A 25,001-nucleotide genomic window follows, 5' to 3' on the forward strand; every position below is an offset into this window, starting at 1 on the left:
TCTATCATTTTTGTCTCTACTATACAGTCTCTCAGCCAGTATGCTGCAGATATCCATGACCAAGCAGTATCAATTTTTGTGACCTGTCATAATGTTTGCCCTCTGGGATGGCCTCACCCTAATACAGGGATCTTCAAACTTGGCCCTTTTATGACTTGTGGACTTCAACTCCCAGAATTCCTCAGCCAGGCACGCTGTCTGAGGAATTCTGGGAGTTGAAGTCCACAAGTCATAAAAGAGCCAAGTTTGAAGACCCCTGTCCTTATATTATTGAGACAAGGCTTTAAGACCTGATTTGTGTTCTCAGGCCATGGGTTACAATGGGTGGCAAGGTCTTTGTGGGTTGTCTGATCTGAGATTACGGTTGGAGGTTTTGGGGAAAGGGGGAATATTAAATTTTATTTTTGTGGGCTGCATTAAATTTTATATATAGTATCTTGCACAGAACTGCAGTGGAGTTGGGCAGTCAATCCAGTCAATTCAAAGACCTAGTTTGGGTTAACGGCTTATCCCATTTGAAAAATACAAAGTGTTCTTTCCCTGAAACAAACTGCAGTCACTTTCACTAAAATTCTCTTCACATGCCACCTGGAAGAGATAAATATCAAAATGATAAATTTCTGTAGGCTGCTGTATTGTCCACTGGGAAAGAAATATGCTTATACAATAAACACATTAAGAATAAATTTGCCTATTCATCAGTTCAGTGTAGCCCGTTTAGTTAACCTTCTAAATCTGTTCGTTCCACTTAGTTCTGAGATGTGGAAGACACTGTCAATAGTTACCAGTAGTTACTACAAAGCTCAATTTGCTCTGAGATAAGCTTGAAATGTTTTGATTTAAATGGAAAAAAATCATATAACCTCTATTCTGCCTTTCCAGTTAATGAAAATACTCTCCGCTGTGCAACAGAATTGTGTTAAAATAAAAAGGAAAACTCCACTTCAACCATACAGGGAAATCGATTGAATTTAGGGTTAATAGGAATTCTTGACAAAAAAAAATAATCCAGTGGCTGCCATAGGTTGACAAAATCACAAAAACTAGGCAAAAAAAAATCCATCAAAACCAGTGAGACTAGAAGACAAGCATACTCATTTCAGCTCCCTTTCCTAGCTCCAACAAAAATATCTACTTCACAGTAAAACATCTAATGCTTAGATAACTTTTAAAGAATTTTTAAAACAATGTTCTGAATAGGAGGAAAATACACACACAATCTCTTACATCACATACTGTTAACTATCCTTTAAAGTTATCCTTAAAGAGCATATACATCTCTTTTTCTTTCTCTGAATCTCTCTAAACGTACTTACACTACTCTTGAGTTATGCACAAAAGCGAAGTTTTGGAGGTGTGGGAAGGAGTTTGACACATTTTCCACAAACCAGCCACAATTTGAAACCAGGTTGTGTTGGCAGTTTATGAAACAGCTTATTTAATGTAAACTGAGCATAGTGTCACTTGGGGCTTGTTTTACAGGTTGCATGATGCCATTACAGTATTTGATTTGATTGATTGATTGATTGATTGATTATATTTATATGCCGCCCTTCTCCCTAAGGACTCAGGGCAGCTCACAACAATAAAAACTAAAAAAAGAACATGAAAATACAAAATTTAAAAAAGAATTAAACAGTAGATATGTTCAATACATAGTAATTTAACCCCATAAAACTGAATTTAAAACCATAGTCAGTCCAGGCCCGATTGTTGAAACATCCATGTCTTCAGGTCACGGCGAAAGGACCAAAGGTCGGGGGCCATCTGCTCCGGAGGCAACTCATTCCAGAGGGTTCGCTGACCCTTACATCTTGTTTGCCTCCGTTCACCCAAACTTACCCAGGAGTAGCTTTGGGAGTAAAGCAGACCCAAAGCTAAACTTACAGCTGTCTTCAAGTTCTGATGGCCTCAGAAGGGAGAGAATGGCAGATACAGTAGTGGCCAAAATTGTGGAAACCTTTTGGGAAAAGTGTACAGTAGAAATGCCACCTTTGGTTAAGTTTCCACCAATTTTTCTTCTAATTTCTTTATAACTGTAGCCTTGTTCACTTAATAATACTATTTTACATCGCTTTCTGGACAACCAGTCAACTCTTTGCACCATTACTTTACTTTTATTAGGTTTTACAAGCTCACTAAATGAAAGAACCCCAAAAAAACCAACCAACTTGATAGCGATCAGATAGCACACTGACAAATGTCCTCCTCTCAGCTTCAATACATGACATCAATAACTGAATCCTACTGTGATCTGATTGGCTCATTGCCAAAGCAAGATGACACCTAACTGGCTCTCTAAACACTCATGCTCATTGGCTAAAATCAGATGAAGGAAAGCTACCTGATATCAACCTAAGCAAGTTGTGCTTCCTTTTTCTGGTTATTTGGCTATAACTTTTCATAGAATACAGTACAGATAATTGAACAAACTTTGTTGCATTACATTCTTGATTAAATTATCTTTCCATTGATATATAATGTTATGGTACTACTCCAAAAAAAATGGTGTTATTTGCCATCAAATCTCAAAAATATACCGTATTTTTTGGACCATAAGACGCAGTTTTTCCCCAAAAGTGGGGGGGGGGAAAAACGAGGGTGCGTCTTATGGTCCGAAGGTGATCCGTATGGCCAGCCCCAACCTCTGCAAGTAGAGCACGAATCGGCACGTGCTGAGAAACGCCGATCTCACGCTCCTGCACTCTCCCTCGCTCGGTTTCAGCTTCCCTTGCTACAAGAGAAAGCAGGCTGAAACGGAGTGATGAGATTGCCAGGAATGCGAATCGGCTGATCTCGCGCTGCTGCAATCTGCCTCGTTTCAGCTTGCTTTCTCTTGTAGCAAGGGAAGCTGAAACCGAGCAAGGGAGTTTGCAGGAGCGCGAGATCAGCCGATTCGCATTTCTGACAATCTTCTCACTCCGTTTCAGCTTGCTTTCTCTTGTAGCAAGGGAAGCTGAAACCGAGCGAGGGAGTTTGCAGGAGCGCGAGATCGGCCGATTCGCATTTCTGGCAATCTCCCTCACTCCGTTTCAGCTTGCTTTCTGCAAGAGAAAGCCGGGTTGCAGGGCCGCCTCCGCGGGTACTGCTCTAATGCAGAGAGGGAAGGACAAAGAGGGAGGGAAGGAAGGAAGGAAGGAAGGAAGGAAGGAAGAGACAATGGGAGAGGGAGGGAGAGAAAGAGAGAGGGAGAGAGAGAGAAGGAGAATTTTTTTTCTTGTTTTCCTGCTCTAAAGACTGGGTGCGTCTTATGGTCCGGTGCGTCTTATGGTCCGAAAAATACGGTACTTTTGCCAAAAGGTTTCCACAATTTTGGCCTCTATTGTAGATCCTGGAACTGTGCTGTTTTAGCAGCAGCTAAAAGGAGTTCAGTCTTTAAAAAAAGAACATAAGATATCCAAGGGCAACTTGAACTTGTGAGGATATTGCAAGTAATGTATGTCCTGGGTGCCACAATAAAAATGAAAATGGGTCACATCATTACTTGCTCTCATGAAATGTTGCCATTTTTTACTCAAATCTACTAGGGAAATCATCTCATCTGATCTGGTAGCCTGGTAAAGCTTGGACCTTTTACATTTTGTTGTTGAATATCAAGGCCCGTATCAAGAGAAGAGCTACTGTTGTGCTAATGGCCATTGTATTGCCAACCTTTGGCTGATATGACAGCCCACAATTTGCCTGTCAAACTACAGGCATGTGGCCTCCTAGAACCAAGCTTTCTGGGTAATTTTTGTTTGCTACATCCAATTTCTCCGCTTACTACAGAGTCAACACCAGGAGTTTCTGCAAGAAGTTCAAAACAGTTGCAACAGTATCCATGACTCTTTTTTATAAGTGTTATGACTTCTTTGACTGCTCCTGGCCTAGATATCTCCATTCTCAGCTTAGCAGAGGAAAGAGTGAAGCCTCACAATAGATTATTAATGATCATACCACATTTATTACCTATATCATGTTTTTAGCCCATTAGTAGCAGGTGGCTTAGTTCTCATCTTAGAAACTAGGTAATCAAACAGGAGTTATGATTAGAAAAACCATTATTTTACTGAATTAGCATGTTTAACATAATTACTAAGATTCCTGATCAGCAACTAAAACCTATCCCTCTCCAACAACAATAGGAAATATTTTCAATGAATTTCCAATATTTTTCAATATTAACAATCAAAATTTCTCTAATGGGGAACAGTTTAGTCTATTTTTATGCCCACTAGGTGGCACATGAATACTGTTTATTTGGACTTTAAATACAACTCTCATTATGGAGGATATATATGAATCTGAACTGTAGGCAAAAATGCAAGTCTGATGTTAATTGGAATTGTAGGCATCATTAATTTGGAATTGTAGGCATCATTCCAAACCACACTTTTTCAAGAGATTGTATTATAGCATCCAACATATAAGCAAACTAGGCAACAGATTAATCCTAGTTTCCAGAATTAAACTGAAAAGGTACCTATATTTGTAACTATAATCTACCTATCCATCATATTTATCTGAATCTATTATTACTTTTTACTCACCGTGTTTATCTAATACAATGGTGGGCATTCTTTAAAGATTGCTTACTTGTACAAAAATTCTTAACTGTATTTTCAAATCACTTCTGCTTGCACCGATATCCAGTAAGAGACTTTCTGGTACAACTGAAGTGAGAGTTACTAGTGTACTTGTATTTACTATTACAAATGTTTTTCACCTTTTCAATTAAAAACCGAGATTTGCAATCTAAAAGAGTAACACACAAACAAAGTGGAAATGTACTAAAATTTAATCAATAATAAAAGCTGTAATTTAATCTGTGACAGTAAAACACAAGAAGCAATATTAGAATTGGTTTAGTATATTATATATTTTAGCTTTCAAAGCCATAGAAATCAGTTATCCCAGTTTATTTTCCTATAAAAGACCCATTTGTTTCCAAAGCATAATGCACAATTTTAATTAGAATATAGGGCAGAATGAAAATAATGATAGTCCATAACTTTTTAAATATAAAATGAAGTCAATGACTTGGAAAGGTATCGCTGCAGTGAATATGAACAGTAAAATTTGTATAGCTGTATCTATCATGATAGATATCGTATTAATGACTGATCATTTTTAGTGCTTGATGGGCACAGGATTATGGGAAGAAGTCAATATGAAATTATAGTAGCAATATCTAACATTTGAAATGCATCCATGCTCTTGTATAATCATACAACTAGAGTCAATTATATTTATTATCACATTTGTTAACTGCTATTGCAAAAGAGAAGTACTATTGTCTTTAATTCCAAGAGATATACACAGAGCAATTTTATTTTCTTATTTTTTTTTCCTCAGGGACCTTTGTGCAAACCATTGTAAGATCTAATTTCTTCACATAATATATAAAACAGAAGCCTCTTCAGATATGATGTCAATTTGTGGTGTAGCTTTTTTGAATTTCTGGAATGCTGGCACTTTCCAAATTAGGCAACAGTTCTTCATTCCTGTGATCCTAGGTAAAGAAGTCAAAGGGAAAAATTAACATCCAAGTCAACATAGATTTTTTAGGATAAAAGTTTAATGTGAGCTACCAAGTTGTCTTATTCACTGTAGCAGCATAAAAGAGCATTGAGTCCTCTACCAGTCATCCTCAATCAGCACCAGTGGCAGGGAATTCTGGGAGTTGTTGTCCAATACATCTCGAGTCAATTCAAGCTATTTTTTGGGAAAGTTTTTTTTTTTACTTTCCAGATTACACCCTATGTTGTAGGTTTCAGAAAGAAGGGCAGATACCTACTGAAGGACCTGCCCTTTCTGTATCAATATTCCAACTGGGAAACTTCCTCCCTAAAGATGTTTCATTGGTATAGATTTAGCACTGATTAAAATAGTTCTAATTTTCTCACATTTGTTCATGGATGAATCACAGTAAACCTGAATACAAGTAGACATACAAACAAGGGGGATCCCCATTTTATTTCAACAGCTGTCAGTCCTGGGGGGTGAGAGGCCCTTCTGGAATGGTGTGGGATATGAGACAGCAGTTGAGAGAAGGCTAAAAGAGGATGAGTATATGATTTCTGCAACTGCTGTTTTATCCTTGTGTTATTGACTGCATCTTTTGCCGATAAAAATATGTACACACCATAAAACATTTTTCATCAGAAGAGCTGGATATAAATACTTTAATTCAATAAATCTATTTTTTCACTGAATCAACTAAAAAATTGTAAGTAATTATGCAAGCTTCTGACTTCTCGAAAGACCTCAATTCAAGACCTCATTTTCCTCCGAATGTACAAGAGTATCAAACAGAGAAGGAACTAGGACAATAGATGTTGATCTTACTGTGCATGCCCCCACCCAACCCAAGTTTCAGTTCTTGCACTGAGAAGGAAAGATAAATCACATGACCAGAAACTTCTTTTAGAGCTTGTATAATATTAGTTTGTTCAAGAAAAGAAAATACCAAATATTAAAAAAGAAAAGAAAAAACATTACAAGGCTTTAAAAAAGTGTCTTAGAAAAAAAATGTGACACATATACACAGAGTTGAATGCTGATTAATATAACAATATTAATTTCCCACCCCTTACAAAACAGGTCAAAAGCATTTTAATCTACTCAGCTACTAAATCTGTTTACAAATTGTTAGCCTATCATCTATATACTAAATCAATCCTTTTAGAGCTTGTAGATTAAAGCTGCAATCAAGCCTTCTAACAAATGTGTGAAGAGATGGACAGAAAAGTGAGATAGAAATCTAATGACAACTAAAACAAGGAATGGGAAGGAAAAGAACATCCTAGGACATACTGTAATGATGAAACACTTATCAATAATAGGAAAAAAAGCACTTGTGGCAGGATACTGGCTAAAGAAGGTACAGTATATAAAAGAATGATTTATCAGAAGAAAACACTACACCAGGGGTGTCAAACTCAATTTCATTGAGGGCCGCATCAGCATTGCGGTTGCCCTCAGGGGGCTGGGTGGGTGTGGCTAGGGTGGGTGTGGCCTACTGGGTGGGCGTGGCTGGAGTGCGTATGGCCTACTGGGTGGGCGTGGCCAGCTCTACATCGTTCGCATCAAGGGTGCCTATGGGGGCCTGGGCAGGAGTGGGACAGATTTGAGGGTCTCTGGCAGGAGGAGGGTCTCTGGGCCAGGGCCAAGGCAGTGGGGGCCGTTCCCTCACTGTTTCCAGGATGGCTTCGTGGGCCACATGAAACGGCTTCACGGGCCGGATCTGGCCCCCGGGCCTTGTGTTTGACATGTCTGCACTACACCAAATGTAGTGCATGTCATGTTTACAGTGTAAAAGTTTTGCATCCAGGTCTCGAACTAAAGGATGATCTTTATGTTAAGTACTGAATTAGAAAGAATGCTTGCCAAAACTTTACAGAAAACAGCTTTTAGTTCCACTGCAGCTTCTGTTCCACAGTCCACAGTTGCCCTTAGATAACAGAGTAGCTAGCTTCAGGGTAAAGTCAACTCAGTAGAAACATGTCTCAAGAAAGAATAATCAGATTTGACTGTTCAGCCATGCTGACAGACAACTTTGGTAATGAAAGTCTAACCCATCTGGAGGACCCCAACGTTTGACAAGGCTGAACCTAAAGGAATGTGTTTGCTTACCTGGCTCAGAGCTGCTGCATGCTGTGGTTCTAAAGCAGCAGACATGACTTCTTTTTAGGCTTCTTCTTTTCCACTGGTGTTTTTCTATTTATCTGTCTGACAAGATCATAAAAGATCTACAAAAGAGAGACATTTAAAAAACCACCAAGAACAATTAGAGAAATGGGTCTTATAGAATGGAAACTTTTTTATAAAATTTCATTTAATGAGCTTTGTGCTGTATCAAGTGAGAAAAAAGTTGAAAGGAATCTGATGTCAGAAAGAAGAGTTTGTCACAAAAGCACAAGACCGTTCAGTTAAAACAGAGATTTAGTTGATTTCCTACTGGGACTTTCCTAACCATGGAAACTATGCACACACAAAACAAAACAAAAAGTGCGCTCTTAGAAATATTCCCATTACTTTAAATGAGTATTGCTTCAACAAAGACAGTATCATATCCTATAAAATCCTTATAAAAATAGTACCATTCTACTGGCTATTGTAAACATTATATGCTACTGTTTATATGTAAATTCTGTATACGTAACGCCATGATAAAAGGTAAAGGTAAAGGTTCCCCTGCACATGTGTGCTAGTTGTTTTCCAACTCTAGGGGCCGGTGCTCATCTCCGTTTCAAAGCCGAAGAGCCAGCGCTTTTCCAAGGACATCTCCGTGGTCATGTGGCCGGCATGACTAGACGCCAAAGGCGCACAGAACGCTGTTACCTTCCCACCGTAGTGGTCCCTATTTTTCTACTTGCATTTTTATGTGCTTTAGAACTGCTAGGTTGGCAGAAGCTGGGACGAGTAACAGGCGCTCACTCTGTTATGTGGCACTCGGGATTTGACCTGCCAAACTGCCAACCTTCTGATCGACAAGCTCAGTGTCCTAACCCACTGAGCCAACGCGTCCCTTAACACCATGATGCCCCAAACATTATTTGCTTCCCTTTCTCTCTCTTATAAGAGAGTTAATTTTTGCAGGACATATGAACACTTTCTGAGAATAGTCAATCTAACAAAGCTGTGCTAAGAAAACCTGAAAAAAGTTTATCAAATCATTAATGTCAAAGTGTTTCACTTGCAAAGCACTGCACTTGGAGATAGATCATTTTACAGTATATGTGCAACTATTATATAAACACAAATATCATATTTTATTGTGTGGATATAGTCTGAATAAAGGCGCCTTCCTCTCTCAGAGACTGCAGGCACAGTTGCTTATAAGCCAACTCTGTAGTAACGCAACCTTCAGGGAAACCTCATTTCAGGTGATGTTGTTTGTGCTCTCTGAACTTGGCTGTTTGCTTGTAGATGTTTCATTACCCAACTAGGTAATGTCATCAGTATAAGCAATCCAAGCTCAGAAAACACCAAGGATGCTATTGTTCAACCCTGAGCCATATTCCCCTTCTATTAAAATCTAATTTAACTCATTTTTCTCTTTCAACATGATGTAAAGATTCCAACAAGCTTTAGTATTTTGTGAACTGCAAAATCTAGAAATTAGTTCCTTGATGTTATCTTAAAAAGCCCCAAAGTATAGTCAAGCATTTTCTAAAAGTATGATAAAACCAGTACAGTCAGTGCTTTTTTTGTAAAAGAAAAAGGTGCCGGAACTCACACGTCATACAACCCGCCTTGCCTACCCTACAAGGTTCCATCCAAAAAAGGTGCCAGAACTCCGTTCTGAGCATTCTATGAGAAAAAAAGCCCTGAGTACAGTAATATTCTATAAACAGTTATATGAGTTTCTGCTGTCAGCCAAGCAAAACATATCAGCACTCTAATAAGGTCGACTTGACTGCTTCTTGCTCATTGTTCATAAGGTTTAGAGGACAAAGATTGCAATGAACAGATTTGAAAAAAGATTTTGGAGGAATAGGCAGCTAGTACCTACCATCTTTTCTGATAGTGATGCCTCCAAGATATTCCCTCTTACTACTAATCATTTATTAATACTATTCAAAACATTTGAACCAGGTGTAAGAAAGTGAATTAATACAAAGTAGCTGCATCTTCTGAAAGTGGCGGTTTCAAGGATCCTCCTATTTTGTTTCCATATCCTTCACTTTTACTCCTCAGTAGGGACAGCCTGCGAAGATCCTTAAAGCAACTGCATCTTTTAAAGGATTTATTTAATGTATTAATAATACATTTATTTAAATTTTATTTAATTATGTGAAGTCCATGATTATTTTAATGTAATTGTTAGCACTTCACTTTAATGTTTTTATTAATGAATTATTTAATTTTTAAACATTCAGGGTTGAGTCATTCCACCAGTTCATTTTTATGAAAAAAAATCCACATTCTACAAAAATGTAGAATCTGGTAACATGAACTTCAGAGGTCAAAGGTTCCTCATGGTTTGTGCAACACAACCCATTTTCCTAGTAAATGAGAGAAATACTAAATCCTGACAGCCCTATATAATCCAGTATTTTCCTCCTCCCAAAAAAGTAAAAAGAAAAACCCTCCCTTAAGAATCAGAAGGACTAATGCATTTTATTAAAAATTATAAACTTTTTTCAGTTGCAGCTCACTTCATCAAATGCATTAAATGCAAATGATATAGGATTTAAATTAGGATGAGATGTGGGGGGAGATGGGTTAGTTATGCAGATTCAGAATAATAATAATAATAATAATAATAATAATAATAATAATAATAATAATAATAATAATGAGGAGGAGGAGGAGGAGGAGGAGGAGAAGGAGAAGGAGAAGGAGAAGAAGAAGAAGAAGAAGAAGAAGAAGAAGAAGAAGAAGAAGAAGAAGAAGAAGAAGAAGAAGAAGAAGAAGAAGAAGAAGAAGAAGAAGAAGTAGTTGAAGTTGGAAGGGACCTTGGAGGTCATCTAGTCCAACCCCCTGCTAAGGCAGGAAACCTTATATCATTTCAGACAAATGGCTGTCCAGTCTCTTCTTAAAAACTTACAAGTGAGAGAGATTACAAACACCTTATCTATTAACCCACTGTAATGTGTTAAAAGTAATTGGGTTTGTTGAGACCTGTTAAGATTGTCTGAAATTTTTGATATACATGATTTTCATAATCTCTCACTATTAAAGTCTATACTATTAAAGTCTCACTTTTCCAAAATGATCACCAACAATGTATCCTAAGAGGTTGAAATGCTCTGATATTGTAAGTAAAAGCAGACAGCATATTTAAGCCTTAACTTTATACTCTCAAATGATAGAATAAGACAAGCAGATCATCTAGATTTGTTAAAAAATATTGATTCCAACAACAAAAACAAAAATAATGTGCTCTCTTTTAGAAGTGCTACCCACCAGATACATTGGACTTTTAAATTTATAATTCAGTTAGATCTGAATTTTCTTTTAACTATTCTGCTTGTGAGGGATGGGAACTGGAAGTCCAATTTTCCTTTCCTAAGGAAGGAAGGTTGACTCCTCTTTTAATCTACTGTTCAGAACCGGATTGGCAAAGTGTGCTTTCCATAGTAGCTCTTGTTTAAGAAAATCAAAGCAAGTATGACAACAGCTCTTTTGGATAAAAACCCTTTTGGATTCTGAAAAATGGAAATTACATGAGGAAGTCACTTCTTGCTTCCAAAACATAAAATAATACTGCAATCTTTAGCAGTTCCACCCTCTTGGCAGAATCCAAACAATATAAAGGTCAATACAGAAACTTGAGTAGTCTTCTCAAAAAGAAAAGAAAAAAAAACTGGGCAAGAGATGGGGAAGAGAAAAGCAACAAGAAAAATGAGGGAGTACATATTTTCATCTTCAAAATAAATGCTATCAGACACATACATTAAAAACCTCATTCACTAGAAGAGAATGTCTATTTAATTTATTAGTGCCTATACTGAACTTAATAACCAATAGACAATTCATGCTCTTCTGGAATACCTTGCTAACTTGGAGTGCTTTTGGAGATCCCAAATCTTACATTTCTAGTCTTGTCAAGACACATTACTACCAATCCTGCATAACACGATAATTTCCAGTTGCACTGGACTACAACTTCATTATTATAGCCAGCATCAATACTTAGGCAAAGCTGGCACATGTATCTTATGATTCAGGAATTTATTTAATATCTTGCCGATCCTGTTGTGAAGGTGACCCACTCACCTTTAAGGATCAGGTTCACAACCTGGGGGTCCTCCTCGATGTAGCATCAATGTTAGACAGTATATTTATCATATCTGGCTGATAAAGAGAGTGAACTCAGACTATAGTAATCTCAAAGTTGGATTACTACAATTTTCCTCTTGCAGGATGTCTATAAATGATGGATAAGAAACCACAGCTGGCCCAGAATGCAACAGCATGGGTGACAAGCAGTACTTCTAGGGTGTGTCATATATCTTAAAATTATTTTTAAAATGTTAAAACTATGCTCATGAATGTCCATGAGATGTGTGTAGGCATGTTAAATTATTAATTTTGTTATCTAGAGCCAGTGGAATTGGGTGGCATTATAAATTCGTTATTTTTTTTGTATGGCATATATATTTATGCAGGTCTAATTATATTAATTTGTTCATTTAGTTCAAGTCAAAGAATGTAAAAAATACAGCATATCATTTAACATACACATACGTAACAATACATACATATATGAAAAGAAGAAACCCTGTAAAATTCACCATTCATTGAAGGCACCAAACAGTTTCTATCAGCTAAAGCTATAAGTTAAAAAAAAATGCTACTGTTTTCACAATATCTGGAAATTGATCATTTATTAAGAATACCTCAATCTGCTCATCAGGAGTCAAGATATTTCTCCTAAAACATTTATTTTGCTAATGAAATAGTAGAATTTATTATCACTTATGCATTAGAGAAGAAAACATTAACATGCAGCAATGTAGGCTTATGCTTTGATGGAGCAATTCTCATTTTCAATTAATTGAATTTTTGGAACAAAAGCATCAATGGTGGTTATCTGAAAAGCATTCTTCAGACTGGCGCATTAAGGGAACATTTCTGAGAGATTCTACTGGCAAAATGTAATACAACTATATAAATAGAAGATATGTGTATACACATGCTCAAAAATCAACCAATATTACCTCATTAACATTGATTTTAGACTTTGCAGATGACTCTAGAAAGGCACAGTTACACCACTGTCTTGCTAAATTCTGTCCCTGTTCTTTGCCAACTACTCGTTCATCTTCCAGATCACATTTATTGCCAACCAGAATCATGGGAACCTGTACAAAGAGAAAAGAAATGTATGTGTAACTGACAATGAGATAAATGCTTGAAGTTCCTTACTTTGGTCCGGCCTAAAAAATAATTTTTGGCTAGTCTCCTGTCATGAGAAAGTAAGCATATACAATGAACTTTCCAAACGTTCATACCTTCTAATTCTTAATTATCAGGGCAATGTAAAATCTGCAAGAACGTTATGACTTTCTGAGGAGATGAAGTCTGTCAGAGTTTGCAGTCTGGCCAAGAATCTTGATGTTCTGATTTTATATTCTATTTAAAATTGAAGTGAATTGAAAATTGAATTACATTTTATTTTAATTAATTACATTTGCATGCTCTGCAGTTCAATCCAAACATAAAAAGGAGATGTTTAAATTCCAATGAGTTCAGGAAGAGAATCTTTTATATCAGTTTTGAACTTCTACCCCCAATTTCATATACCATTCATATGTTAATACCACTTTATAATGCCTTTGTAAGACTATACTTGGAATATTGCACATCCAATTTTGGTCACTATGATATAAAAAAGATGTTGAGACTCTAAAAAGAGTGCAGAGAAGAGCAACAAAGATGCTTAGGGGACTGGAGGCTAAAACATATAAAGAACAATTGCTGGAATTGAGTAGATCTAGGGATGACATGATAGCAATGTTCCAATATCTCAGGAGTTGCCACAAGGAAGAGGGAGTCAACCTATTCTCCAAAGCACCCGAAGGCAGGACAAGAAGCAGCAAATGGAAACTAATCAAGGAGAGAAGCAACCTAGAACTAAGGAGAAATTTCCTGACTGTTAGAAAATTAATCAGTAGAACAACTTGCCTCCAGAAGTTGTGAATGCTCCAACACTGGAAGTTTTTAAGAAGACATTGGAGAGCCATTTGTCTGAAGTGGTGTAGGGTTCCAAATTACAAATCTACATTAGTTTCTATACTTGTTGAGAATGCAACCTATTAAATCTACCCTAAACATTTACTCTGGAAAAGGATGGCACTTCATAAAGAACTAGGAACTGAGGTAAAGAGCTAGAGAAGTTATCTTTCTTACAAAAGAAATTATCTCTAAGATTTGGCAAAAGCTCAGACAATGTAGACATCTTGAACAAAAATGTAAATAACAATGAATCTGTGAGCAAACACAATTATGTACTTGCTAGCAAATCTATAAAATGAAAATCTAAAGGAGTTGTTTTCTTCATTATATTCAAGAGTAAATGCAAAAACTACTATCACTGAATTTTCCGGTGAGAGCCAACATACAGTACATGAGGCTGGCCTGACTATTACAATTAAAACCCGACCCACAGAGTGGGAGAGTGGAAAGAAAAAAAGGAGATTAAAATTTTGGTCCTATCAGCATTTTTAAGCCTGGCTAAACTGGACAGGGTATGGGAAAAAACATGTTTACCTATGGAGAATGATAATGGACTTTCCAACTCTGGGTGACTATCAGATATAGAGATAATTTTTACACATTGGCAAAATTTGCTTTTTTGTAGGAGACAGATAAATAAGTGATGAACATGAATAAGCCAAGTGGGAAATATACTACCTCTCAGGAAGTTTTTTTTATGCTTTCTGCAAATTCATCATTTTAGCTTGCATACCTGTGCTTCAAATTATAACTTAATAATGAATACTGAATAGGTTCTGAATTTAAGTAAAGTATGAACATCGTGGTGCTACATATTCTCAACTACTCCACACTGATAGCATTTAATTCACTTCAAGATGACTATTAACTTATTGTTTTTAAAATTAGATTCCAAATAAAAGAGAAAGCATTTTGATTAAAAGAGGGTATATTATATTTTAGAGGTAGTCATTCATGCCCCTTGGCAATGCCTTTCACAACAGTGCAAAAGAGAACATTTAGCATATTAAAGCCTGACAATATGTTAGTACAAATGGAAAATCAGAAACAATCAGAATTATAGAACGAATCTTCAATCTAATTCATTTAATGTATCATGTGATAAAAGTCTCACTTCATGTGTGAAAATAGCTTCACAAGCTATAGGACTTTCACTTAAATGCTTGGAAAAGAATTGGGTTTCAAAGGCTCTGCAAGAAAAATAATCTCTATTTTAAGGAAGATTAGTTTTACAAATATTTTTATATATCTACTTAAGCCAGAGTGGGAGCAAAAGCTTATAGAAAAGAAAATGAAACAATGATTGGTATAACATTAGAAAAGTAGAAATATGCAACTAAAATCCCTCCACTCATGTATTTTAGTAGGTTACTCTTCAAGAATAATAATTTAAATACAGTATTTTCTGATTTCAAAATAAAGCCATCTTCAGCCTTATCAGATCCAATTTGTTAGACAGAGACTAGAATATGTTATCCAGTTCCATTTCTCCATTTTGATTTCCCTACCCTGACAGAGAAGACTTGAAGGGAAACTTCACTCATTCATTAATTGTACTCATCTCTGTAGCAGGGAAGATTATAACTATATTCATAAAAACAAAATTATGGTTTCATTTCAGACAAAGAAAATTTAGGAAACCCCCCCCCCCATTCTGATGCTCAATTGAGAATGTTATTGCATCATACAAAATATTTAGAACGGTTTTTCAGTCACATAAACACTGCACAAAAACAGATGCTGCCTTGTTTAAAAATGCAATGGTTCACAAGACAAAAACCCTATTTACTTACATCTTCAGTGTCTTTGACCCTTAAGATCTGTTCCCTCAGGTCCTGTAAGTCATTGAACGTGGACTGTGCTGTAATAGAATAAACTAGTGCAAATCCTTGACCATTCTTCATATACAGATCCCTCATTGCGGTAAATTGCTCCTGTAATCAATATATACATATATTTAAAAATTCACTAATTAGTTAGCTCATGTTAAACCAGAGACAAAAGTGCCATTGTTAATGTTGAAATTTTCACTCTGCTCTTCCAGAAACCCAATGAAGCATTTGAATATATTTTTTCTATCTTTTTTTTATTGAAAAGTTACAATATTATCCCCTCCCCAACCCACCCCAGAGCCCCTCCCCCACTTCCCAAAGCTGAGTACAGGGTTACAAATACAAAATCATCATAATCTGTCTAACATTAACCAACTATGTAAATAACCAAATACACAATGCACTTTAATATATTTTAATGATATCAATTATTTCAATATAATTTTTGAAAATGTAGAAATGAAAAGAAGTATCCCAAACAATTATGTTCTCCAGTGTTAATTTAGGAGTTATCTTATATTTTACAACAGAAGTGTGCCTCTATTTTTTCAGTGAAACAATTGTATAATATTCCAACTAGACTCTAGTTTTTTCTCTCATATACATACTTATACAGCAAAGCTGAAGTAACCGGCTAGTTTTAGAAAACTGCAGTCAGACCATATGTTATGGGAATACATGACTTCAGATAAAATCTATTAACAGAAACTTCTGCTGTAAAAAGCAAAGCAGTATTAAAATACAGAAAGGTCAATATTAATATGGAAAATTAGCTCCATATTTACCTGCTTTGCAATTGACATTAGCCCTAGCTAATGATCATAACAAGTTGGTCTGGTAAGAGTCCAATAAGAAAGTAATAATTAAGTCATAGTTAAGCAAAGCTAAATTATTCCAGACTTGTGTAAATATTTTAAAAAATATTATTGGAATTCTGTACTTGCAACCCAAGATCATGAAATTCAAATTTACTTCTCATAAAAGCAATCTTAAATATGTAATTGTATGACTTGAGCTACTCTTGAATATATCATAATAAAAATTAGACCAAGAAAGATAGATTCCTTCTCCTAAACACTGGATCTCGTGCTCTTGCTTCTGTCTTCAAATGAAATTATTTCAAAATGTATTATAAATTGTACTTACCGTCCCTGCTGTATCGAGGATTTCAAGCATACATTGTTGGCAGTCTACTTCCACTTGCTGAAAAGCAAAGGGATAAGACACACCACTGAAGCATTAAAAATTCAGTGCTTTAGCAGAGGTCTCCAACCTTTCTGCCGACCCGGAGGGAAGGAGAGCAACTTCCAAATTGGTGCATGCGCATGCACACAAATGGGACCGCGCACACTGTCAAGGCACTAGCTGCCCTGTTCATGCATGTGCAAATGGGCCATGCACACTTTCCCCGGTGCTAGCAGCCCTATTTGTGCATGCGCAAAGGAACTACACGCACCCACCTGGTGCTAGCAGCCCCATATGCACCCCCGTGCATGCACAAATGGGGCCATGGGCACTAGCATGAGTGGGGGAGTGCGTGCATATCTGTGCGCACACTGGCCAGTCATTGCTGCTGCCCACCGGCCAAGAGGCCACAGCCCAATAGTGGGCCGCACCCCATAGGTTGGGGACCCCTGCTTTAGCACACAACTATGGTGAGACAATTCATGATCACAAGTGTTTACAAACACACAGATTAATCAATATAAGACTGCCCAATTTGTAGAATATTAGAAAAGTTTTCAGTAGTGTGTTTTGCATATTAGCTATGTTGTACTGAATACAAGGGTTTGCACAGTACACTTTTAGCCATAGCTTCCAAATTACAAAGAAAGATTATGCTAAGCTGAAACCAAACAAGCCATATTATGGTTTAATGTACTGGATGAACCCAATCTTTGCCAAGCTTCTATAAGTTTTGACAGGAACTTACTCAGACCATTTCACTCAGTAATACCTAATATTTGTAAAACAAAGACATTTTTTTCTAGCTCTACCATAGATAGCCAATTTGAAATTAAACATATGAAAGCACGTGTTTGACTATTCATATGCCAAGCTTTGGCACACTAGAATATTTATCCATATGGACAGTTTTTGGGAAGTTTTTGAAAGTTTTTATTAGACAGTGTTGACATTTATTTTAATCAAGACTAAAAATATCTGAAATGAAATTATAAAGCACTTTATCTACCTTGTGGGTTTTATAAATGTTATGGCTTATAATCATAAATTACTGCAATAATGACAATTGGAGAATATAAGTTGCATACTTTGTTTAAAAAGTCTTTCGTGTGATTAAAGTTAGCTTGTGTTACTTTTACAATAACCAGAAAATTCACATACTGAAAAAGACAGTGTTTTCCCCAAATAACTCAACTTTAAATTGAAAGGAACATTTTAGATTAGCTGAGAGTATAGTAATACTGTCAGCATAGAGATTTTTTTTAAAAAAACAACAACGACCTCTAACTGTACTTTTATGGTGGGGCCATCTTAAATTTTATCTTCCTTTCACATAAACACAATGTTATTAAGATGCTGCAAGTAAATAGCTTTGACAAATTCTGACTTACATATTTTGTCTGATATTGTAAAACAAGCCTACAGTAACTGTAACTTCATTCCATGTAATTGTTGGTATAACATATGTGGCTACAACAGGCTTCTAATAATAAACTTTCTTTGCTTTGGAGAGATGGCTGATTATTTCAGAAACTATGAATGTAGGAAAACCCAACACAGAACTTCCAAACTAAATTGAGCCCTTCTTTCAAAGGCCATTCCCCACTCTCTACCAACAGATCATTGCTAGAACAATTTATCTCAGTATAATTGGCTCAAACACCAACTTTGGAGCAAATATCAGTTTTTGTTTAATTGTTGGCAGTGAAATGAAATTGGAATAGAATCAAGGGTTTTTTCCCTGAGGATCATGATTCCAGTTCAGATCATATCTTTATCATTTTACAGAAAAAAAGTTATCTATGTACAGTATAAGCATAAGCATGGTATGGTATGGTATAGTATAGCACTAGCACTTATATATCCCTTTACAGTGCCTTAAAGCCCTCTCTAAAGCAGTTTTACAGAGTTAGCATATTGCCTCCAACAATCTGGGTCCTCATTTTACCAACCTCGGAAGGATGGAAGGCTGAGTCAACCTTGAGCCGGTGAGAATCGAACTGCCAAAATGCAGTCAGCTGGCAGTCAGCAGAAATAGCCTGCAATACTGCATTCTAATCACTGCACTACCATGGCTCATAGTATAGTATTAGTATCAGTATCAGTATAGTAACCAATGACCCATAATCAGAATCTTTCTTGCAGAGAAACTATTTGTCATTGTAAAGGTAATTTTATCTCAGACAAGGCATAAAATTTATATTAGTTCATTGATTGAAATAAAGAGTATGATTTCATACAACTTTTGAAAAATTCATATTTTACCTTTCTGTAAGAGTCCTCTATTGTGGGGTCATATTTTTCAACAAAAATTCCCTGAACAAACTGCACAGTCTGGAAAAGAAGAAAGGGGGAAACATATATTCAGTTAGTTGCCTGAAGCCAAAAATCTACAACAGATTATTCAGGTAACAACACAATTTTAAGTTTGGTTTTTTTACCTATGTGATTTAGAACATGTTCTTTACTGAGTTTCAACTTTTCATGAATTCAACAAAATCTGCATGGGTTTATTTTTCCAAGCATGTATGACACTAGTCCAGTTAAAAAGTTTAACTAGCCTGTTTTCAAGTAAGAAATTATGGCAACCAGAACGAGTTTCTTTAACATATGTTACACTCCTCCTACACTGGTTCCTAAACTATTCCAATAGTGATAATTAGAATATTTTATTTTAATTCAAAAGCCTTTGTGGAGGGGTTGGGAATGACAGCAGTTGATATCCAGTGTCCAAGGTTCTCTTGTGACTTGCTCATGGATTAATTCCATAGCGCATCTCCATATATCTATGTAAGTGCAATCATTCTCTGTCTCTCTGTCTCTCTCTCTCCCCCTTACACACACACAAAAGACACACATACACACACACACCAGAAATAGCTCTAGTAATAAAGGACAGATATTCTGAATACAACTCATAAAATATATGCTGACAGAGAAATATGGTTCAGCATGGATGTACTGTCATTCTGACTAAGTGCCCATGTATTCTCTCTCCCTTTTACCTTGACTTTCCTCCATAGAGCATTGTAGATGCTCTAATTTATTAACCAGGTATTTTGTTACAGACAAAGCATATAATCTGAACTAAGCCAGGCCTGAGTCATAGGAATTCATTTTATGTATGTGTACACACACAGTATATAAACCAGGAGTAGGGTTTATTTATCAATATACCAAAATTTACTGTATCTTGTTATTCTCTCATTCTTTCAGTAAAGAAGATACTATATGAAGCTAGATTCTGATAGTTATGTATAAACCAAGTAATTGGAATTAGAGTTCATTACCGAAGCAATATGTGCTTCTAATCCATAAATAAAAATCAAAACAATGAGAAATTTGGAATTAGGCTCCAATGGACTCAAGACTTGTTAAGAGTCTTGCTATTTTTCAGCACCTTTAGTACTCTCTGTGAGCAACAGTATAAACACCATCACCATTTTACACATTCATTTAAGGCCTATCAGCAAGATTTCAAAACAGGCCTCTCTCACTTTTGAACAAGCATCAACTCTAAAATGAAATCCTTTGCTTTCCAGAATAAAATGAAAATAATTCAGAAGCATAGGATTTGGGTGTTTCCCCTTAATATATATAATGAGTCTTTTCTGCAGTGACTGAAAATAAGCTTTTCTAGCCTCTACTACATCCTTAAATAACAACCCATTTTGTTTAACTGCAAAATTTCTCTTGAGAACAAGGAATACAAGTGCTATTGCTCCTAATAAATGGTTTCAGATTTGAAAGTCTAGTTATCTGCAGAAAACATCGTTTTCAAGATACTGATGAATGCTTCAAAACATTCTTAACAAGCATGAAACCAATTTTATACCTTTCATGCTCATAGATGCTTTTTTGCAATTGTGTTTAGGAAGGGTTGACTACAGACAAACTGCCAGTCTAGCTCAACTTACATTTGCTCCTGTAAAAGGTTCTCACCATATATTATCAAAATGAAATACCAGTTCAAGTTCTTTTTATGTAACACATTCTGTTAAAAAAACTTCAATGGGAAAGATGACCCAAATAATTAGATCGAGGTACAGTGTGGACATAAGGTAAATGATTTAAACATAGTTATTTATTGCCAAAGAAACACAGAATTATAGAAAATTCTCACTTGCCTAAGCCATTTGCAAAAGAGCCAGTGTTCTAAATACAGGAATGCAGCTACTCTGTAAATACGTATGTTGTAATAGCTTTCCTTCAAATAGCAAAAGAAGAGTACACATCAGTGTTATTTTAATTACTTAGAACATGCATTTTATCAATGATATCAGATTTTTATATTTTATTGAAGGCATAATTGCTCAATGGGAAAGGCAAAGACTTATGGTACTGTGGCTTAAATTTAGCCAATGGTATAATAATTTTTGTAAGCAACTGCTTATTATTATTTATCACCATTAGCACATTTAGTGGTATGTAGAATATAAGAAATCTGATCTCTTGCCAGAGGAGATTGTAATCTAAAACTTGAGGGAGAAACAAAGAGTAAGAGTAGCAATAGAAATAACTTATTTATTTCAGCTGTATATGCCATCAAATGTTCATATGTAGGAAACTGGAGTAGTAAGAAATCAATGTGAACTTTACTTTCAACTCCGATTGTCTCCAGCAGTTAGTTTTCAGGTTACACAATTCTTAAACTGCACAGGTGGATACTGAATACTTTATGTATCTATTTAATTGTGGATATCTAATCCTGATTTAACTAATTTGCTAAACAGAACCCTAAGATATACATTATTAAATGTTTGGGTGAAACCAAGTTATATCATGTTTACCGTTTCAATCCTGCCCATTCATCCAGCTTGCAATAATTATTGGTAGAATACATACAGTAAGTATCCTCTTCTCAAAGAAGATACAATCAAAATAGGAGCGTAGTAGTTTCTCTTTTTTATTACTTTACTGTACTTAACAACTAAAAAGTGATTCCTCAAGGATAATCTCAAAATCCAAAATGGAATCTAGAAGAAGCATTCCTCTAAGTGTGGATGTTTCTGGGTGGAGTCAAAAGCTACTGGAAAACAGGGAATAACCAGAGGTCAATAAAGTCTAGATTGGTTTATTTCTGGATTCTCTTTTGCTATCTCTTTAAATATAGTTGGCCTGATGAGTCTGCTTAAACTTGTAAGAAAGCTGAACTGAATTTACAACTTTACAAAATGTCAACCAGATAAGTATTACCATTTGTGAGGCTAAAATACTAAATTCCACTTTTTTTCCAGAACATGGGACTGTATTGAATATTGAACAAAACTACATAGAGTAAGCTAAGTACATCAGAAAAATAGATTATAGTATCTTTATTTTCAACAGCCTTCTTCCATCAGGATATCCTCCAGCTAACGGCCTTCAACTGCCACATGTCTTAGCAATGACTGTGTGAGTTGGGAAATTCTACTTTTGAAATATACACATCTGGAAAGTACTCAAGACCAAGCAAGTCTAGCTTTCGGTAGAGCAGCCAATAAAGTCGTGGGTTAATGATAGTTCGTTTCTTTCCTCTTATCAGAATTAAATAAGTCAATGTTATTCCTTAATAGCAAAATATAGCTTCTTTTCACATGGTCATCTAGCAAGGCCAGCTCTAACAATATTAATACTCACTTTGTCACCACTAAATAAAATATAATAAAAATAGATCAATCAAGGAGGGACCTTTTTTGAGTGCTAAGAAAAAAAGAACAATGAAGAAGAATGCCAAGGAGAAACGAAAACAACCTGTCTGGCCAAAGTGTAAGATTTTAATATAAAAAAATGTATTGCATATAAATTTCCCGTGTTTGCAAAAGAGAAGTCTGGGTTCAGTGATTGTTATTTCTAATAAAAAGAATCTTTAATAGGCATTTTTTCATACACATCTTTTTTCAGGAGTGAAAATATGAAAGCTATTGAAAACACAAGCACACACAATCAAGAATACATTTTAGTACTAGAAAACAATTTTAGAAACTTCCAAACTAATGAATAAACAGGATCCATATAATTAAACTCAGTCTTCTTAATTAATGATTTCCATCATGATTCAAATTGATTTGATTTAAACATATCTATCTACTATATAACACATATAATTTGAATTCACTTGCTTTGTGATCATGAACTTTTAGGGAAAAGGTTGTTTGGGAATCAGTTCTTTCTCAATTCTATTACTGTCAAGGGTAATGAGGACCACAAAAAAGTGATTCCTTAAAGTTTACCAGTGCAGTTTTTAGTCTCCATATCTATTTCAGCATTACAAAACATTAGTCACAGAATGTTACAAAAGTCTACACTATTTAATTCACTCCCTTTGGCCAATCCCAAACATTTTTTTTATTCAAGGCTACATATTTGATACTTAAAACAGCAGTAAACATGGTGGCATAGTAATTTAAGGCTTAGAATTTGAAGTAAGCACCAGGGTTTATCAGCATCTAAAAGGTGGTATTTTTAAGCTTCTAACAATATTCAGTTCCATCAATTCAGTTCCAGTTAACTAAAAGTACAATATAGGGTTTTAACTACATTGTACAGCAAACTTTTTAAAATGCTCTTAAATCCTTTACAATGCGCAGTGGCGTAGCGTGGGTTGTCAGCACCCGGGGCAAGGCAAGTAATTTGCACCCCCTAACCCGTGCACCGCACTGCACGCCTGGCACCCCCCCTCCACAGTGGGCGGCAACCCGGCGGCTCGGATCGAATTCGCACAGCCAGCACTGCAGTGAGAGAGAGTGAGCCAGGCAGGGGCAGAGAGCTGCGAGTGCGAGCGCGCCCCCCCAGATGTTGCGCCCGGTGCAGCCGCCCCCCCTTGTACCCCCCACGCTACGCCACTGACAATGCGGGATATTGGCACTTAATCATCTATCTTGCATTAGATTAAAAATCAAAGGTAGTCCAAGAGAGGCAATTAAGTGCTCAGGGAGCATCTAGTATGGATCCCAAGTTTCTCTGTGGTTTTCCACTTATAACCTACTATATTGTCCTTATTCCCAAGCTTAACATTTTGTGAAAAACACTTGTTTCACTCAAAATGCAGATGCCATTGGCCTAAATTAAGGGTGGGAACTTATTTCTCTAGATAAAATAACTTGTCTTATTTGGTTGCTGGTATTCTTTCCAAATTTTAATCAAAATATACTACAAAGTTTGGTCCAATGCTCATTTATCAAGAAAAAAATGTTCATTCTATTTGTTACATATATTACAATATTTTTACATATATAAAATGCTACTGCTGAGTATACATATGTAATAATTTAGAAATCAGTTATTAGCACAAACTTTATGAAGGCAATGTGGTTCACTAAGCAAATTTCAATTCCTAGGCATTATGGAGCTCCCATGAAAATGGAACTCAGATAATCCTGATATTAATTTTCTAAGTTTTCTAGTTTAGGTTAATTCAGAATTTCGCCATATGAATACTATAGAAACAACTAGAATGAAGGCTATTGCTAAGCACATTGGTTTGTGCTTAAATTGTAAGCCGCCCTGAGTCTTCGGAGAAGGGCGGGATATAAATGGGATTAAAATAAAAAATAAAAATTAAGGGTCAAACTAGGAAGATTTCAAATACATTTTTTTGAAAAATCAAAATCTTGAAGAAAGAAACTTTGCTTTTTACTGAGCATTAAACTTACCAAAGCAGACTTGCCTACACCACCTGAGCCAAGGACCACTAGCTTGTACTCACGCATGATGTGGTCTATTCAAATACTGACAAGCTGTAAAAGAGAAATTAGCAATTAACAAAAGAAATGTTTGCTATACATTTCAGAATATTTAGCGTATTTCAGCAAATTTTGCAAAGACTGCCAGTTACTGAGATATGTTCATTTGTTTGGTTATAAAAAAGAATAAGACTTTATAAAACATTTGAAATGACAGGGAGCACTATTTCTACTTTTCATCCAAATCTTCTAAAATGCACAGTAGAATAAAGGATTTGGTTACAGACTACAAAGACCGAGATATTTTGACTAATATATTTACTTCAAAAAAGGAGTTTTATTTTACAAAGTTGATTAGCGGTTGACTGCTAATTTATTTCAACCCTTTGCTGGGTACTCTAATTGCTTTTTTCTTTTTATATATATATTGTTCTGGATAACCTGGATAAAATACGACAACGTATTTTAATTTTCAATAAAATAAAAACATATATTAAAAAAGAGTTTAATTATGTCACTGTTATAGACTGAAAAACTCACTATATATTCAACATTACTATTTATTTTGAATAGTTTTGTTGCAAATTAAATTCTCTGAATCTTTATTTCAAACCATTATTGATTTTCATGTAAATAACAATGGTACAGTAGT

At 35.7% G+C, this 25,001-nt stretch overlaps 1 protein-coding gene across 3 annotated transcripts in view; it reads right to left on the minus strand.

The window, feature by feature from the left end:
• Nucleotides 1-4,759: 4,759 nt before the first annotated feature.
• RAP1A (RAP1A, member of RAS oncogene family) overlaps nucleotides 4,760-25,001 on the minus strand; it is an 86,906-nt gene continuing 66,664 nt past the window's right edge. For all 3 annotated transcript variants that reach the window (XM_083361100.1, XM_083361102.1, XM_083361101.1), the window contains exons 3-9: nucleotides 24,320-24,403; nucleotides 18,951-19,019; nucleotides 16,647-16,703; nucleotides 15,462-15,602; nucleotides 12,651-12,794; nucleotides 7,615-7,730; nucleotides 4,760-5,491 (exon numbers count right to left, since the gene is read on the minus strand). In XM_083361100.1, the coding sequence (XP_083217226.1) occupies nucleotides 7,644-7,730; nucleotides 12,651-12,794; nucleotides 15,462-15,602; nucleotides 16,647-16,703; nucleotides 18,951-19,019; nucleotides 24,320-24,376 (555 nt within the window). In that variant the 5' untranslated portion in view covers nucleotides 24,377-24,403 and the 3' untranslated portion in view covers nucleotides 4,760-5,491; nucleotides 7,615-7,643. The remainder of the gene's footprint in view (nucleotides 5,492-7,614; nucleotides 7,731-12,650; nucleotides 12,795-15,461; nucleotides 15,603-16,646; nucleotides 16,704-18,950; nucleotides 19,020-24,319; nucleotides 24,404-25,001) is intronic.

The sequence above is a fragment of the Vipera ursinii genome (genome assembly GCF_947247035.1).
Source record: "Vipera ursinii genome assembly, chromosome: 3".
Taxonomy (NCBI): Eukaryota; Metazoa; Chordata; class Lepidosauria; order Squamata; family Viperidae; genus Vipera; species Vipera ursinii.